Raw genomic sequence first — 19,996 nt, 5'->3', positions numbered from 1 at the left:
TAAAAAGAAAGGACAAAAGTTGGCTGATTGCTAGGTTGCCAGATTATTAAAGTGATGTTGTCATATTTGCGAATATTTTGTCTGGTTATGAGCTTATATGGGGTGTATTGCTTGTTATTCTGATAGATGTACGTACCGCTGCTTCTGTACAGTCAGTCGTGCTTTCTGTGCATTGAAATTGAATTTTATGAAAAGGCTCATTTGAGATCTGTTATAAAGACACACATACGCACAAGTACGTCCTTTCTCTGCTTCTGGCAGGGATACTGTTTCTTTCTCTGCTCAGTTCAGAGACATGCAAATCAGATTAGAGTTTTCCTTCAGATTTTGTTAGATTCTTCAAGACGTTTTGCTATTTAAGCTTTCATTTTTTAAAAGTGCCTAACCGCCTGGATGAAAGAAGCTTTCTCCAGAATAAATTGATACATGATTGTCATCTTGAGTCTCCTGTCATTTGGTACAGAGAGATGCAACGGTCCTCTCCATTACACACATGCGTGGGGCTCTTCTTGAGACTCTAATTAGAGGTTTTAGGCTTCATGACATGGGACACTAATTGCAGAACCTAGCTGGATCTGTAGCTTTGAATTTTGTGCTGGCAAAAATGGAGTCTCATCTGATTCTGAGAGAAAGGAGATCTGATAAGGAGACTTGATTACAGGTTTTTTTTCTTTTCAGCTTTTGTTTGTTTTGCTCTCTAGCGTTACCATCACCTATTTTTCAGAGAGGCTTTTTTTCAGATACCGTCTGTGTTTTCAAGCTTATGTGTGTGCTATTTTTTTTTCTTGAAGAACACAGAACCAGTGCTGCTACTTTTGTTCAGCAGCTCTAATGAACTTTTTAGGTGTCAGTTTTAGACCTTTTGATGCCTTTACAACTCTCATTCTGTGTGCTGATATTTCTTCATTTTTGACAGTAGCTGAACTTACTCTTTCCTCTCAAGAAAATGTTTGCTTGAGTACTATGATCGTTTGTAGATACTACCACGAATGAGTGTACTCTGAACTTCATCTATTGGATTGGCCAAAAAGTAATTGCAATTTTTTTAATAGACGGACATCCATGTCTTGAAATGTAACTAATTTCATTTTGAACTACAAATTCATTATGTAACTTGGCAGATGATAGTTCAAGCTTGTTTTAGAAAAAGAAAGTGCACAATTTCGTTGACATTTAGTTAGTGTTGATTTCAAAATGAAAAATCAGAAGGAACATTTTAGTCACATTTTGCTGTATTACTTCAGAAAAGGAAAAAACGCTTTGCAAGCTCATAAAAAGTTATGTGATGTATATGGTGAAGATGCCTTAAAACTACAGCAGTGTCAGAATTGGTTTGCTAAATTTCGGTCCGGAGATTTTGACGTTAAAGATTCACCACACTTAGGAAGGTCAGTCAAAGTTGATAATGACAAAATAAAGTCATTGATTGACTCCAGTTGGTGTTTAATGACACGAGAGATTGCTGATAAACTTAACATATTGGAATTGAAAGTTGAAAACCATTTAAAACAACTTGGATATGTTAGGAAGCTCAGTATTTGGGTATCATATGAGCTCAAAGAAATTAAGCTCACTAAGCACGTTGACATCTGCGATTCTTTCTTGAAATGTGAGGAAAACGATCCATTTTTGAAACTTATGATAACAAGCGATGAAAAGTGGATCACCTACAACAACTACGAACAAAAAAGATCATGGAGCAAGCATGATGAACCAGCTCAAAGCACTTCAAAAGCAGATATTCACCAAAGGAAGCTTATGCTGTCAGCCTGGTGGGATTTCAAAGGTATTGTGTATTTTGCATTGCTTCCAAGGAACTAAAGCATTGATTCAGATGTGTACTGTTGTCAACTGGATAGATTAAAAAATGCCATCAAACAGAAGCATCCAGAATTGAACTGCCAAAGTTGTATTTCTCCATGCTGACACTAGACCCCATACAAGTTTGGTCACTCGTCAAGAATTATTGCAGCTTGGATGGGATGTGTTACCACATCCACCATATTCACCAGACCTGGCACCATCAGACTGCCATTTGTTTCATTCTTTACAAAATGCCTGGAGTGGTAAAACCTTCACTGCTGATGAGGATATCAAAACATTCATGGAACTGTTTTTTGCTGAAAAAGTTGATAACTTTTTTGAGGGCAAAATCACAAAGTTGCCTGAAAGATGTTTAATAAAGTTTTGTTTTCCATGAAAAATTCACCTTTCATTTACCCATAAAAAGACTACAATTACTTTTTGGCCAACCCAAGACATTATTTACAGTAGTTTTGTATAGAATAATCTTGTCCATCATTGCCTTCTACCTTAGAAGAATTGAAATCAGCTATAATCTATTATGCCATATTTGTTATTTTCTTTGGTGGTAATTTTTTTTTTTTAGCAAATTTAATCTGTAAACTAATCAGCAGGTTTTTCTGCAGAGAACTTAAATCTATCCCAAATATTTTGCTCAATCTGTTTAGCAGGAAATATCTTTGCTGTGTGCATCGCGTTGAAGGCACACAGAAGTAGACTAGCAGAAAAGAAAAAAATAGCCTTACAAGAAGACATGAACTGTAGGTGGGAGAACCTGGCACAGAGCGAATTCAGGATAAGCCTCCGTGCTAATTCATGTGTAAAGCAGCTTCCAGTAGCAACTGCACTCGAGGAAGTGCAGACGGTCAGATGTGACAAGATACAACGCTGGACTGACAGATTGACTGGCAGGCCGAGAGGGCTGCAGGGATGTCTCCTGTCACAGATACAACTGCAAGAATGCAAGAGAGTGAAGTATTTCCAAAGAACAACTAATTGCAGCAAAGAAGCAGTACTACGAGAAGTACCGTGCTGTTGTTTTTTACAGCTGGAAAGGGCAGGAAGACGGGAGGGGAAGCAGCGATGAATGGGGCATATCAGATAGGTGTCTTACACGCACAGATTTTGGGAAGCCCTGGATTACATGACTGGTTGTTTTGAGCCTGGCAAACTTATTTCTCTTCCTATTGTACTAGGAAAAATGAAACTCTTTACTGTCCTCACAACAAATTGAAAAGCTCTTTTTAGTTTTGTAACTACAAGGCAGCTATTTCAAAAGCCCAGAACACAGCTCAAGAAAAATCCAAATATTTGGATAAGTACCTTTTGTTTAACTTATGTATTTTGTCAGCAGAAGAAGAGAAAGAGAGGTCTTCTTGCAATGCAGCACAACTCTAACAACATCTTCATTTTGATTTCAGAAGTCTACAGAACAAATGAAGAAAGTACCAACCATTGTCCTGTCTGTCTCTTACAAGGGAGTCAAATTTATTGATGCAACAAATAAGGTATGTGCAGTTGTTCAACGTTAGCTTTTATTACTCACAAATAGGAATACCAATGAGGCTGGCTCTGTAAGAGCACGGGGCCAGGGAGGGGACAGAGTTGCGCTTCCTCTCTTCTTTCTCTTCTCTCCAAAATGGATGTAATCTTATTGACATTCTCCAGAAACTCAGACTGGAGGACAAGTGAAGCAGCTTTAATGGCTTATTTGAAGAACATTGTGTCCAACCTTCTGCTTTTAAAAGGCAAGCTTATCACAAAAGACATTTGGCAGAGAGCCTCTGTGGAATCCTTTACCATATTCTTCCCTATAAATTTCCTCAAATGGGCAAAATATATATATTTGTTGATTAATATAAGTGGGGGGGGTGGGAAGATGTCTCAGTGCAACAGTAAAGATGCAACGTTTTATGCAGGGTCAGCCACTGTAAGACTAAGAAACATGAGCCTTGAATGTCCTTTTCAAATGTCAGAGCCTCCCTGAGAGCTGTTTTCCTAGTGCTAGCCATTTGACTCTCTGAACTGCAGCAGCTTCTTATCAGTTGTTATTCCATGTTTTTTTCGTCTTCCTGTGTGGCAATGCCTCTGTGCTTTGTCTCTTAGATTTTAAATACATCCAACATCTTAAAAAAAAAAAAAGCAGACATTGAAAGATTGGAGAATTCAGTGATGGATATAGTGATGGGTTATTGCTTAGTGAAAGTAAAATGTACAAGCTCTGTAAGCAGGAGTAAAGTAATGCACTAATTTCTCTTCTTCAGCCATCTAAAATGGGAAGAAAATGCAGTCCACAGTGATGCTTGCATATGAATAGAAATTATCTTTTCCGTTATATGACTAAAACTCACTAAGCAATATAAAAAATAAATCTGACAACCCAGCTACCTGACCAGGTTGATAATGTATATAACTGCTTTATGTTGCTGAACATTCAGACAACACAATACATCTAATTCAGTATCCATCAAACTTGCCAAATCAGTCAGTTTTTAAAAGTGCTTAACTAGAACTGGGTTTTAAGTGAAGGAACAAAAGCAGATTTGTGAACTTCTGCTACAGTTTGGAAGCCGTATCCAGGGCTAGAAGATGGCATGAAAGAAAATTGAAAAGTGGTGAAATTACTGCTATGTCAAGTCTGGCACATTTGCCAGAGCAGAGAGGCCAGGGATTCCTGTCAGCTCCTTTTTCTTCCATTGAATCAAAATTGAGCTTCTACAACCCTCATTTCCTTTATGTTCTCTGATATGCAGGGCATAAATCAGGACAATGTAATGCTATTAACTCTAACTTGGATAAGGCTGTTTTCAGCTCTTAAATCTCTTCTGTAGTGTAAAGGATGTAACTGCAATGTCCTTAGGTTTACAAAAGATATCAGGAGAACAAAAGGAGCTTCCAGTATCTCTTTGCACAGTGCATATAATCTTACGAAAGAAGGAAACTTGAAAGAAATTTGGCAAATTGCATTGGCTCTAGACTGGTCCCACTGAAAACTGATGCCTAGTAGTGCAATAGATGTATTTGGTGGAGGTGAATAATGCCAGAGTCCTGTGTTTTTTCTCAACTGGTAGATTGCTTTCTCTCCAGTTCAAAATCTACACTGCCTTTCCCTTCTGTAAAAACCAGGTAATAGCCTGCAACTCTCCCAGGAGCGTTGTTATCATCCTTGTCCACAGTGTGCTGTACCCAATTCCTTCAAGACCCAAAACAGATTAGCACTAAGGTGAGATCCTATTCGGACTTGTACCCGCTTCCATATGAGCTTCTAGTTGACAGCGCTGGGCACCACTTAGCAATAAATGTATACTTTTTTAATGACAAAAATAGCTAGCCGTTATGTGCTTGAAAACTCAGCTCTCATGGCTGTTCATCCTTTTCCTTTATGCCACCAAGCTAAGAATTTGTATTCTGAGTCGTGGCAGGCAAAGCTTCAGGTGACAAAGGGGCCCTGACCTCATTCCACGACAGCTATTTCAGTGGCGCCTTGAAGCTTGGCATGACACCACTTTGACATGACACCATTTCTTTGCAAGTGAGGCCAGAAAGAAATTGCTGCTTAGGAAAAAAGCAGACATGCAGAGTTTTCTCGTGGGTCGCAGCTAACCCTAACTTCTGGATGATTTCTGCCAGGAGGCAGGGGTTAGCTGACACAAGGTACCAAGCAAAAGAAAGGCTGCTTAGCATAAATCTGATCTCTCCAATGTATTTCCTTGGCAGAACCAGAACTGACTTTTAGCTTTCCTGCTTTTTGAGAAGCACTCGAGGTTTCTCTTGCCAAACTGAGTGGCAATTTTTAGAGCGACGACTGTGCAATGTCAGTCAATGCCTGAGGAGAGTACCCAGAAGACCAAGCTGGTTCATAGCCTTGTAATGTCTGCGGAATAAGACTGTGGGTCTACTGGAGTAGTGACCCTAGGAAACAGTAAACGCATGCACTGAAAACATGTTTAGTTTTGAGAGGAGATCACAGAGGATATCCTATAGAAGCTAGGAAAAAGCTCTATTTCAGTACTAATTGTCATCCAGAAGATTTGATTTAGGTATATACCTCATTTTATTCAAAACAAACTTGATATGAATATGTCTCCAAACTTCACTTGGTTTAAAGTTAAAACATTAAAATAACCTCTGTGAATTTTGACTAAAATGCAAAGCCCTGTGGGAACCCCAGGTCATCTAGGCAAAGTTGCAGCATAGCAGAGCTCTTTCCACATACACTGCCTAACTTCTGGTGATTACTTTGTGGCTCATGATTTGGCAGAAATATTTCACATGATATTAAGATCTTCCAAGCTTTAATTCTTCCTGCTTTTCAAACTACAATGTTGCCAACACAACATTAACGACATTATATTACAGCTGTATCTGTGGATATCTAAATACCTAGTTTTGGTATCATTGTAAATCTCATCAATATCTTTACTGGGGATAAAAGTTGTCAATTTGAGAACAAAGAAAATAAAATGCTTCAAGTAACATAAAAAGCCAATGATTGTTAAGCAGAGATTATACATGTCATTATAAATTGGCATACATTTTGTCATTTTTATGAATAATGCATTAAACAGAAATAATCAAGTATGTTCCAACAATTTAAGATTAAGAGGATTATTTCATTTCTTCAGTAACAGTTTCCTTATCTTGGTTTTTCCATAATTTGAAATTTGGGATGCTTTTTATTAAGATTTTTTCCTAAGCTATGATTTCCTCAATTAGATATATTAATATGTCTTTTTAAAATCTTGACACCTACATGCAAGAGGGAAAATTGCCACTTAGCAAATGAAAGAAGATATGGCAAAACATCTTGAGTGGCTTAAGTTGGATATATTTCCAAAATAAATAAAATTTCCAAAATAAAATTAAAAGAGGATGAGATTAGGTGGGAAGGAGAAAACAAGGGTGAGAGAAAACCAGAGATGCTCAGTGATGTTTTAACTTGAGCAGATGCCATTGAGGCAGCAGCAAGCGGTGGCTCTGCGAGGGAGTGGGACAGGACAGATGTCACGGGTTCTGTATGCAACAGCGATGTCACGCTGCAGCAGGCATGTTCACTTTGGGGTTTTGTGGAAAAGCCAGAGCTACTGCCAGGAGGGCCACAATTCAGAGTACCGCATAGACTAACTGCTAACTAAATTCATATTCAGTGAATCATTCTTCTGTTTAAATACATCATCTGAAATGCGTGTGTTGCTGAAGCAAGGCCTAATCATAAGCCGCTCTGCAGTATCTTCTTCTCTGGCTTCATGGTTCCTTTGGCCTGAACACGATAATTACATATCAGCAATTTATGTAATGAATATTCATAATTTTCTCCAAAGCTTTAAGACAGCTTTTTTTTAATTTCATCAGACAGACATGCCCTACCTCTATCTCAGTAGTATGCTATAGCTTACATTGGCTGTTGCAAGTAGTGTTGCTCGGTGCATGAACGGTTTAATTTTTCTACATCTCTCTTACAGGATGCTGTTGTCAGTAAGTGGAGAAAAGTTGCCAGATCCTTCTGTAGTTATCATTTTACTAAGCAGAAGCCTTAAGATCTCAGGGTTTCGATTATAAGTGATATGTAGTGTCTCTTTCTCTTGAAAAAGTATAGCTAAAATTTGTCAAACATCACATGCAAAAATTACAGATATTGAGCCTGTTGGATTTCACCAGATCCTGTCTAGCAATAGACTGAAACAGTGTCATGTGGAGATCATGATACAGAAAACCGGTAGCATCATAAGATGTTCATATAGTGCTTTGAAACTGTATTTACAGCTGTATGCTGGGAAATATCTCTGTCATAGGATACTGAATAAACTGTAAAAGACCCGAAAGAAATCATAAGGAAGACTCTAGAATGTAATTGTTTCCTACCAGATTACTGGCAATTTTAGATATCATTGGAGAGGGTGAAAATTCCAATGACCTGTGTAATACCACATATGAGGTATATTAAATCTCTTCTTATTAAGAAACTTCTGAAATACTTCAGCATAGCAGATGAACATAAATGCAAATCTAAAACCACATCTTTTACAGCTGTTTTGCATTTAATTCCTAAATTAATTGAATTTTTTTTAAACAGAATATTATTGCTGAACATGAAATCCGTAACATTTCCTGTGCTGCACAAGACCCTGAAGACCTTTCTACATTTGCGTACATCACTAAAGACTTGAAGACTAATCACCACTACTGCCATGTATTCACCGCGTTTGATGTGGTCAGTTTACAGACAATACTTCATTTAATAGTTTTACATAATAGTAATAGTTCTGTAATGCTATTAAAACGTTTTTCAGGGTATGTGGTGATTAATGGAAGGCATCATTCATTTACCATACGAAAACACTAATCTACTAGGGGATAGTAAAAGAGCATTTCTGAAGAAGAGCAAATATTTTCTTTGATATTATCTCATTTCCCATCTGAAATAACTCTCCTCTTTAATCTCAGCCATTGACCATAAATTTAGTGAGCTTTTCATACAAGTCTTGACACGTAATTCTTCTAGTCTAAGCTGTAGCCTTCCAAGATGTTTGTAACAGGCAGGTTTGGCCACTCATTTTGAAATCTCAGCACACACCATATCAGAACTGGATCACAGTGTGTAATCCTGCTAAGAGGTAGGTTCGGGAACTAGCTTAAAATAAGTTTGCAAGCATCCTCCATTTTTGGCTATGTTGTACTGCCTGTGTAGTCAGGGAAAGACAGGTTTGGTGATGTCCAGGCTTTTGGCTTTTACCTTCACGGGTCTGTCCCATGCCAGTCAACGAGGGGTGAGAGGGTTGGACACTTTCTTGTGGGGCCCCTTTGAGCCTGGACACATCCCACCTTATGAAGCAGATGTGGGCCGCTTTTTGGACCAGAGGGCAGATGTTACCACCGTAAGTGATTTCTTCAGATTTCTTACCTTGCTGTTCTATGATTTTTAGTGTTTCAGTGTTAAGCTGGATTCGTCTTAATAGCTCAAACATCTCTCTAATTATTGTTTAGACTTTTTGACATATTGAATAAATGGGAAAACTGAAGCTTCCTCTGCAAATGCGTAGAGAATGTATGAAAAGTTTTGTATTTACTTCAACCAATGAACCAAAACACAGATCTGACAAAGAAGAGACCACACAGGTAGCTAATTACAAATCTCAAGAGGTCCTAGGAATATTTGGCTACCACATGGAATCTGAAAGATTTGAAACATCTGTGATAACAGAGTTTTGTGCAGAGCATCGTCCTTTCTGTGTTCCTGTGTAAGAGGTTACCCTGGTAACCAACAACAGATTATTATTTTTATTAGATGGCTCCTCTGTTCTGCTCTGCTCTCTGACATGTGAGTGAGAGTTCCAGCTTAACAAATGATGCAGATATGGAATTTGGGGAAATTTTATTTTAGCAGCAGCTTTTCCTTTTTTAAAAAAAGATGCATTCATTTTATATAGCAAATTAAAGCATTAATTCTTACTTTCTTGTTCTGACCTTTTTGCCTGAAATATTCTCCAAAATGTTATTTCAGCAAAAGTCCTCACAGCTCCTGTTGTTTTGGTGGAAAATGACTAAGTTCTTCCTATATTTATACTTCTTAGATGGTAATGCACAGAGTACTAGTGTTTCAAGAAATCATGAATACATACCAATTATCAGTCATATTGTTTTCAGCTTAATTTGGTGAAATATGTAGTGGCTCTAATTTTTAAGATTAAGAGGGCCTCTTGTCCAAAAAGTTCAAGAATACTTGCCCTTTAAGTTAAGCACAAGAGAAATTTAAAATGCTATACAAATATTAAATAATTCAAGAAAATATATTTTAATACACTGTAATGTGAATGAGTTCTTGAAACATGCTTGCATGAATATAAAGAAGTTTTAAAAAATAGAGATGTCTGAACTGGGATATTTTATTTGTGACTCGGAAGTAGTCAACATTGCAGAGTGATAGCACGTAGGAGAGTTTAAATAACAAGATGTACAGGAAGGTATCTTAGAAGGAATTTTAGCATTTTTGGTTCAGTGCTTTTCAGTTGTTTCACTTCTGTGCTGACATTTTAGTGTCCACAGGGAGCAGAAAAAAATTCAAAATTGTGTTAAAAATAGATAGACCATGGTCAATAAGATGTTACATTACACAGATCTTAGTGATAAGTGAATCAACTGAAATTAGACTGATTGAGGGAGGTTATTATTACTCCTGATCCATTTAAATACTTCTTGAAGGTTTCAAAGTACTGCTGTTTCATTTATAGGTTTAATAATCAAGCACAAACATAGACCCAGGTGTAGCAGATGAAATTCATTTTCTTATTGCTTGGCAAGGAAAGAATAGTGATCCAGGAATAATTACAACATTAAGCTCACTTCCCATACCTTAGGAGAAGCATTTAATACCCCAAGCACTTTAAATGGCTATTTAAAGTAATACAGAAACTTTAATGTCTAACTGTCTTAGTGCAGTTTGCTCCTGCAACATAATCCTCAGTGGGGTGTTACCTACTCAGATATTCTCTTTTTGTGTTGTTTTATTTCTCAGGATCTAACATTTCTCATGCAAATACAAGCTCCATAAAAAACAGCTAGATATTCAGAACACAAGCATACAGTAAATTAAATTTTCTATTTAAAATCTAACACTTCCAGTTTGCTAATAGAAACAGTCCATTTGTCAATGGATAAGAAAAATAGCATCTAAAATGATAGAAATCCACAATAAGGTGTAAAAAAGATGCATCTTAAATAATATATATTATGGTAATACAATATATGCAGCATTATGAAAAAAATTTCACTCTCTTATGTCCTTCAGTAAATGTGGTCAAGAACAAGTTTTTTGCAGACAAGAGAGCATTTTAGTGTAGTGGCATGTCAAATAGCATTGCTGATACTATTTAGGAGTAACTCTACATGTAAGTTCTCTACTCAGAGTTAGAATTCTGTAGTCAAAATTGTGAAAACATCAGACTTGATTAAAGAATAGTGAAGGTGACAAGCTTTTGGGGAAGAAGAGGATTTATTGCTCTGTATTTGAAGTCCGCTTCACTCTCACTCACTTAAAAAGCATTCCAAAAACTACCAGTGAAGGATTCTTTCTGGAGAAGCAAACCATCATAACAGTTCCTATACCAAATTCTGGTGCATATATGGAAGACATCCAAGGTAATTTCCATCAGATATTCCTTCATTGCTCAACGCACCTACGAACAGAAGATAACCAGCATAAGTTGGAACAACGTCTGCGCTTGTTTATGCCAAAGATTAGACTGGTGCTCTGCATAACACAAAGACTTTTTTTTCTTATTTTCTGTATCCTTTTGTCCTTCATTGCACAGACTTAAGCTGGATAAGAATTGGAAACTGGTGGTATACATGCTTAGCAGAGAAGAAAACGCACGCAATCAGTTCTCAACGTTCTGTTCATTAGGGGACTTCTTTGTAAAAATTTCTTCTGTTCATATGATCATCCAGGTACAATCAATGTGGCATGCCCGTGTCTCCAGAATAGAAAACTCCTTTCCTTTGCAGTACCCGGAGGCAGCATGCCCAGACAGTCTCTTCTCTGGGGAATATTGAATGTGTCAAACCATTTCAGTTGCTCCTGGCAAACTTCTGGAGAGGGAGCACACATAGCTACAAGGAGCTTTCAGCTCATGAGCAAATGAATGTCTCCTCTGTCTACATCAGTGTCTCTTGCCACAGCCTGGAAGGTCCAATTTAAAGGCCTTTGCATACAAGGTATCTTTCTGTGCCGCATTAGAAGAGAGGGATGGATGCAGAAGTTTGCCATCCACAGTTGCTTTAAATCCAGATAGAGAAAAGAATATAAGTTGCAGTTGATCAAAGCCTCGTGCAGCCCAAGAGTCCTCAGCTGTTACAAGAAAACGTTGGTCCCATCACACCATCTTTGGTGAGCTGAGCTATCCTCCCCTTGAATGCACAAAGGCTGACGTGTTGGAAACCACCAACAAATGCATGTCCTTTCCAAATATTTCCCCTCAAAAGTAAAAGTTTTGTGGTGTGGAGGGATAGACCATATGTACACTTAGCAGTGTAAATGTATGCGTATATCACCAATGAGTAACCTTCTCTTTTTGTCAGCCTTTTATAGTTGAAATCCTCAACATTTGCCCTTGAAGACTTTCATATGACTAAGCATTAGGCAACTGATTTCATCCCAGAGGATGGATATTTTGAACTGGGTTGGGATTTTTCAGATTTTTTTCAAGTAAAGATTCTATATACTCTGTTCTGCTCGATTTTGCCAACTGCTATTTTAAGTACAGTAGCTTGAACACAGGGTGTTCTAATTGACATTCCTACACATCTGATGTGATGGGTAGCTCGCACTAATCATCTGTGAGACTCCAAAGGAAGCTTCTTCAGTAAATTCAGTCTTCAAAAAAGACCAGAATTGACACTGATCTTAAAGAAGGGGGGAAAAAATCATTACCTAAAAGTGAAATTCCATAAAATCCTCATTATATCAAAAGTGCTTTCCCAAAAAGGCAAAGTGTTAGTTTTTCCAAAAAATCCTTTGCAAGTGACATTTTAAGTTTTTGTAGCTTAAAAGTCAGAAATCTTACTTTCTTAAAATACTCTCGAAGCCTCAACATAGCTTTATAGAAGCATGAAACCCAATGAAGCAGCAGTGCCTTTTTAGTTAAAAAAGTCTCTTAAAACGTAACAGAACAATTAACCGTTATAATAGGTTGGCTGAATTAAAGCAGCGGAATTCTGACTCAGACTTGCATTGGGGCATTGAATTGTAGCAGTACATGGCAAACAAGCAATTGACCTCAATTTTTTCATCTCACGGAAACTGTTGCTTAAAGGCAAGTGCCAAGTGAGGGCTTGTAGCTGCCTCAGAAGCACCATGATCCTAAAAGTCTTTCCTCCTTTCCAGGGAACTCGATGAGGTGCTGTAAGGGACAGTGTCTTCTACAGTGACCAGGGAGAGGGTCTATGACTTCTAGGCTCAGCCTCTTCCAGGGAGTCAGACCTCCTTCCTTGCTTTTGTAACATATGGAAAACAAATCCAGTAGTCTCCCCACTCAATCAGAATAATTTCCACTGCAGCTTTTGTGGTTTGGTTTTCCACCCCCATCCCAAGGGAGTTCTGGGTACAGCCCATGCAAAAATCTATACAAATTCTAATCCTTACACTCCTCCCATTACTACAGGTGAGAAATTCCTCAAACCAAACTTCTGTTTTTTTCAAAATACAATTTTTCAAGTAGCCTTTTTAAAATTTTACCAGGTACAGTTTTAAGGCCCTCCTTGCCTCCATTTGAAGACTTCTCTGTGTCAAGGCTCTACCGTACTACACAATGTATGAAATTAATGTACAAGAACATTAAATGTTCTGTTTTCTTGGCTATTTTTCAAATATTTATTAACCATAGAAACAGTTACATGTTTCCCATGACTTTCAGGCACCAGGCAGGCCTATTTTTTTATTTTACAGATTACAGAAGAAAGTAAATCATAGTGGCTTCTGACGAGATGCAGGACCCAGACTAGATTTATGGCTCAGCATGGCAAACTCTCTGCTTGTCTCCACTCTTACCTCAGAGCGTTTCAGGCCCGTCTCTCAGTGACCTTTCTGTATGCCACACTGGATGGCGCATGTGCTCAGTCCCACTAGGACTGCAGTCTGCTTTTTCTCCAGGCCATTACTACACCCTGTCTTCTTGATGTATTCCTTAGCAATAATAATATCCACTGTAGACGGTCCTGTGATGCTATGGCACACTATCTTACTGTCACGTCAGCAGATTAAGATGTCTTTAGAACAATATCCTTGTCCTACTAATAGGCATGTTCCTTTTCAAATAATATTATTCTGTACATTTTTAACAATTATACTCTGTTGGTCTTAATTCCATAGCCAGCATCCTGCTAAAAGGCAGGGTACTTTGTAATAGTCTTTTTAGTTTTTCATTTATTACTCCACTGGCAAACTGCATCCTCAGTGTTTTGTGGTCCTGGCCAGTTTCCTTAAGCTAAGGGGGAGACAATTTGGAGACTACTGCTATCAAATCAGGCAGACATTTTTATTTGGGAAGCTATGAAACTTTGGCCAGCTTGCTGTTGTGACTACGGTTGTAACAGCTGAGAGCATGTCCCAGTGGAGGAGTATAATTGTTTTCTGTCTGACCTAACAGAGACCAGAGCTGGCATCTGTATAAGCAGCTCTTGTAATTAGCTAAACAGGCTGAATGTAGCCCAGACTATCTCAGTATACATGTGTTATAACAGCGGGGTGGAATTTCTTCATGACTGCCGTGAAATTACAGTGTAGGGCATGAAATAAAGTGCTTATATTTTTAACAGTGTTTTAATGACTGAAGGGCAGATAGTGAGCTTCCAAGTATCTTGCAGTGCTTTCTGGCTTACTGCAAACTCAACAGTTAGACTTTACTAGCTGAAGAGATATCTTATTTAAAATTATATCAGAAACATGGGAATTTTAAGGGATCACCTAGTTTCAGAGCATGCAGGATTGCTTCTAACTATGGACTACGGAGGGTAACTTCTGAATTACATTAAAGATTTATGAATTGTTCTAAGGAGACTGTAGGACATAAGGAGGCAAGCCTGCAGGCTTGCATTTACTCAGCAGGGAGTAGAAACATTATTGGAAAGTTTGGAGCCTAGAAATAGGCTCTAGTAGGAGCCCAGAAATAGATATACCAAAACAAACCCACAAACCTGAAGAAAAATTACCACAGAGTTTCACTTGCAGTTTAGATTAAGGTCAGGTTTCAAACTCACAGCTGCTTTTTCATTGATGGAAAACTCTACTGAAAAAATATTTATACTGACCTCCCTGGTTCTTCATTCATGCCTTATAGACCTCTCAACAGGGTTTCTTCTACATACGCAATGAGGCCACCAACCTGGTGTTAGTCTTAAGAGCCTGACTTCTTTGGTCATACACACTAGCCTCCAAGCTTACAAGAACATTCTGCCATGCCAGTTTAAGCTCAAACCTTTTTACTTCTAGAAAACAAAACCATGAGAAGATTTCCCCAGCACTTGAAACACACATTCGCAACAGAGCACTGACTTCCATGCATGCATAGGCGCACTGCGTCTGTGAAGCAGAGCATGCACTTTCAACATTTGCTTTTTGTCCTTTTGGAAGTGCCACACCAATGCTGCATCCTCTTCCCATCCCGTTGGGTGAGAGCACAGAGCATCCTGAGGTGCAATTCCAGGGAAGCAGCGCATTGGGCTGCCACTCAGAGGAGGACAGGTCAGCAGAGGAGGTCTGAGACAGGGCAAGGTGCAATGACAAAGAGGTGGGATGGATCTAGAGAGTGGCAGAGATGGGGTGAGCTGGGAAGTTGGGGGGGATTAATGTACTTGTTCTAAAAAGAGATGACACACACTCATCCACTCCTGCTTTCATGCTTAGTGAGACAATGTTTTATAAGTTTTTTAGAATTAATTACTTTTAGTACAATAAATTACATTTAGATTGCTTTTAATCAATGAGAAATCAAATGAGAGATGTAAATATTGCAGAGACTTAGGAAGTTATTGCCACTCTAATTTTAATTATTTACATGACAAATCACTTCCCTCACTTCAAGTATCTGACAATAACTCAACCTCACTCCAATTTTAACTGTTTCTGTTTTGTTCCAGAATTTAGCTTACGAAATCATTCTTACGCTAGGACAAGCATTTGAGGTGGCCTATCAGCTTGCACTACAAGCACGGAAAGGGGGCCATTCTTCAACCCTCCCAGAAAGCTTTGAAAATAAGCCCTCCAAGCCTATTCCCAAACCACGTGTTAGTATCCGGAAGTCAGTGGTAAGTAGAAACTTCAGGTGCATGCAAAGAACAAAATTGAGCCATATAGTTCAGAGTTGATAGACATAGTACATAGAAGCTGTATAAATAAATGTACCCGTTGAGTCAGAAATGCTCCAGTGCTCCCTTGTGTCACCTCTCCTTGTCAGCCATTAGGGTTGTGTCACTGCAGCATGAGCGACCACTTTGACAACTGCCCATTTCAGATTCCTCCAGTTTAAGATGTTGCTTGGCTGGTCTTGTGCATATGTCTTTTGTAGTAATTGCAAAGCTGTAATTGACTCAGTCTAATTTCAATGTATTGTGCTTAAAAAGTGCTGAGGATCTCAGCCAATGCATACCTCTAAAGCTCTGCAGTTCCATGGACTTCCCTGATCTTGAATTGAGAAATAGAACCAGCACCAAACTTATTTGAGACAGAACCACTGCATATGCATCCTAATCAAATTAAAAATCCAAATTGATTTACAATGATCTTGTCACGCCAAGCAATGTCTTTTCTTGCCTTTTTTTTTGACCCTCAGCAGACACTCCTGCTCCAAAACTGGGATTCAGTGTACCTTTTCAGTATTTTGAATCCCAAACTCCTAAGTATCCAAGCTCATTGGAGCCTACATATTGATGATCTTTAAAGTGCCCTCCTGAGCTGTATAGCTGACAGAGAAATACTATTTTATGATAAAGCTTTTTTTAAAAAATATGAAAACTATTTTAAATAAAGTGAGAATACAAGCACAGGGTGACTTGGGAGGGAAAGGGGAAAAATGACTGCACACTTTATTATATGCACTGGCTAGAAAGTGAGAACCATACTCTGTGATATTTCATTATTGGATGAGAGGAAGTGCAGAAAGAAAGTATGGCTCTACACTTTGTTGTCTGTTGCTACAGAACCTTCATCCATAAATTTTTAGAGAAAGAACATTTCCTGATGAAATCATCAGTCTCAGTAGCAAAAGGACTTCTTTGGGATCGAGTCTAGCTTTAAACATAACATAAACATTTAACAACCTATGATGCCCTATAGCTTGGGGATGGACACAGCTCTGATCTAAACAGAAAAAGAGGGCAACTGTGGGTGCACAGGGGTGTAGACTACTGCACTCACTGCTGTAGGACGTTGTCGAGATAGGATTTGTTCTGTGTTAATGAAAAGACTTTTGTGAGCAACACTGTGGGCAGAGATGTTAACCCGTCTGTGTGTTTGCTTTTGTCTTAAAGCAGATAGATCCGTCTGAACAAAAGACTCTCGCGAATCTACCGTGGATTGTTGAACCCGGACAAGAAGCCAAAAGAGGCATAAATACCAAGTATGAAACTACCATTTTCTGATACAAAACTGCCCCCCCCGTTCCTTGTTGTGCCTTGCACGCCAAGCAGTCACAGCACAGCCTTTCCTTTATGGCAACGTTTCAATCCAGCAGAGAGGAAGACTGCACTGTATGAGTGGCCTTGTAACTAACAAAAAAGGCTGACAGTCATTTCTGGTGATGTTCTTCTTCCTGCAGCACTGACAGAAGAATGACACTATATGAAGAAGACTTTTAAGATTACAGTCCACAAGAGGAGTGAGAAACCTTATTTTTCACGCAGTTCTCCCTTGTGACTCTGCCACAGTGCTTTCCTTGATTTCTTATTTTAGAATTCTACTTTTTAAAATAAAAAAAAAACAACACAAAAGGTCTCTAAACTAACACTAATGCTGCCTATGAGTAGAATATTTGATTGGTTTTTTATTTAAATCTTGGCAGTTTTTAATTGAAATAGAACCAGAATTAATAGAGTATTTGTGAAACCACTGAATTCATTAATAATTACTGTGTTGAATAAAGAACTCATTGAAGTGACAAGAAATTAGGCACCCTGATTTCTGTGTGCACTGGTTTTATATGTAATCATCGGTGTCCTTTGATCCTCTACAGAAATAGGAGCCTCTTGCATTGTAACAAAGGATCAGAGTTTTATGAATGGTTAGAAAATGGTATTAATAATGCACATAAAACATTTATTAGATATTTTTATGGAAGAGAAGTACTATAGGAAAACATATGAATATTTATGGAAGGAAGCCAGATTAATTATGACAAATATTGTTTATTTTAAAGTTAAGTAAACCACTGCTATTGCAGCATTATGAAAATTACAAGAGTTGTAGCATCAGTGCACTGGATCAGTCTGGAATGAAAGCGGAATGGTCATTCTACTACACATACGTATAGTTTATGCAGCTCAACATTGCTATAGCCATGAATTCTACTAGTATTTTTAAAAAAATAATCTCAGTGGTTCTAAAAAACAAGTCAAAACCGTGGATTTTGCTATCAAGATTTCTGTCGCAGAAAGCTTGTTTGGAAGAGTGCTGATAAAATTCTACTGCAAAACGTTTTCTAAATAAAAATAGCGAGAAAAAGAAAAAAATTCCAAAGTAATAAACATGTTTTCATGAAACAAAATAGTTAAGCATTTGCTTAATATTTGATTAAATAAGATTTACTTACATTTTCTTTGAAGTGTTTTAATTTTTTTAATGTCTGTGTAGTATTTGTATAATACCATGATGTATATTTATGTAGAACTGAAATTATAACAGTAAAAATATCACTATAGGAGAAAAATGACATTTTAACGTATATTGTTCTATCCAGTCAAATTGTGGATCATTTTGAAGTTCATTATAGAGATATTGATAAATTGTGTGGTTGTCTTAATGTTTTTTTAATTATTATTTCATATCCAGCTGAGGTTTTCCATTAGAATCATCAGTTGGAAAATTCCAAAAAATGGATAATTGAACTTGGTTTAAACCTGATAATTGTATATGGTTTAGTTAAACCTAATCATAGCGCTGAGTGATGACATACTTTTAATACAGTATTCAATTTACTTGAACAAAATAGTTCCTTGTACATATTTTGCCTATTCACTGTTGATATGTACGTAGTCAACTGACAGTAAAAAAAAAAATAACACTAAAAATATGGTACCAAAAGGAAAATTGTATAGGAGAACAGTAAATAGTAGCCTCACTGCAACAAATACTTATGTAAATATGCTTGGGCTTCCAGTTATAAATTTTGTAATTTTGTCATTTATTTATATCCTATAAAAGCACACAAAATAAAATGAAGTTGTACAGTCCTAGTGCTTTGTGCATCATTTTATCACTGCTAAAGGCCATAAGGAGCCTGATCCAAAGGATACTGAAATCAGTGAGAGGTCCTGCCCTCCCCTTTCCCTGATTTCACTGTGCTTTGAATCTTGTCCCACGCAAACCCAGGCATTGCTGCGGAGACAGTTTTGGTTTAGAATTCAGATTTTTATTTACAGACAGTAAATACTTCATACTTTAAAGTCATTAATTAACTGGTCCTTTGGTGCACTGCTGAACTGCTGGCTTCCCATATTTAATCACACCGTGTAAAGACTCGTACAGGAAGTTGTGTTAAAACACACTCACTTCAGACACCAAAAGTACAAAGTGGCCAGATTTTTCAGGCTATAAAACTGGAGTGCCTCTTCTGTAGCTGGGTGACCCCTAAAATTAAAGGATGAGACAGGAGCTGCAGCACAACGTGAAGCAGGTGTAAGGGAAAGGAGTGAAACAACAGGAAGAACTGGGAACTTGCAGGAAGAATTTGATCTGGGTTCATCAAAGAGATGTCAAGCAGGTAAGGTGGCACGGTAAGCTGCTGAACTTGTTTGGGAGAGATAATTGGGGCAAAAGAGACCAAGGATGGCTGGCGAGACTGATGAAGGATGAGACAGATGAAAGGCTGGTGGGGCAGGGAATGAGTGTGAAGAGCAAGGTTTGGGATGCAGTGAGCTGGTGAATCTCTGGAGCCCTCACAGCAGGAAGAAATTGAAACTGGAAGAGAAGAGTTAATGGGCATAAGGCATTTCTGTATTTGCAGAAACCTGGGATTTTAGAGGAAAGTATTTCCCTCACTAACTGGTACTAGCATAAGCCAGTTGGAAAAAAGTACCTGGAGTCCCCTCTGGCATGAGAGAGTGGTTCAGCATTCCTTTCTTCAGATCCAAAGTCCTACTACAAACCTGCACTAACCCAAAGCAGTTACCACTTAATCTTTAGTCCTTTTTGGTCAAGGTGACTGTCCATTGAAGTTCCTTATATGCTGTAATTGTAAAGACAGTAAGAGGACAATGATCACTATTAAGAGTAAAGGTGGGGGAAAAGCCAGACATCTCCAAAAGATCTGAAAGTGAGAAGAATTGCTATTCTTGACCTCTACTCGAGGTAAGAGAGAAGCAAAGGCAGTCAATGAGAGTATGTGAAGAAACCAGAGCATTTGGATGAAGAGAAATGATATGGAAATAGATTGCATTTGACATGAGAAGATAAGGAAATTGGAATCGAAGTGAGGTAAGTGTGGGTGAC

At 38.1% G+C, this 19,996-nt stretch overlaps 1 protein-coding gene across 1 annotated transcript in view; it reads left to right on the top strand.

Moving 5' to 3' along the window:
* Positions 1–18,291, top strand: part of ANKS1B (ankyrin repeat and sterile alpha motif domain containing 1B) — a 54,468-nt gene extending 36,177 nt beyond the window's left edge. The window contains exons 6-9 of the mRNA XM_010190238.1: positions 3,225–3,311; positions 7,877–8,014; positions 15,433–15,600; positions 16,822–18,291. Coding sequence (XP_010188540.1) covers positions 3,225–3,311; positions 7,877–8,014; positions 15,433–15,600; positions 16,822–16,932 — 504 coding nt within the window. The 3' untranslated portion in view covers positions 16,933–18,291. The remainder of the gene's footprint in view (positions 1–3,224; positions 3,312–7,876; positions 8,015–15,432; positions 15,601–16,821) is intronic.
* Positions 18,292–19,996: the final 1,705 nt, after the last annotated feature.

Source organism: Mesitornis unicolor, unplaced genomic scaffold (genome assembly GCF_000695765.1).
Source record: "Mesitornis unicolor isolate BGI_N332 unplaced genomic scaffold, ASM69576v1 scaffold19240, whole genome shotgun sequence".
NCBI classification, from domain to species: domain Eukaryota; kingdom Metazoa; phylum Chordata; class Aves; order Mesitornithiformes; family Mesitornithidae; genus Mesitornis; species Mesitornis unicolor.
The sequence above is the reverse complement of the archived record's forward strand: the minus strand, read 5'-3'. Positions and strand labels throughout refer to the sequence as shown.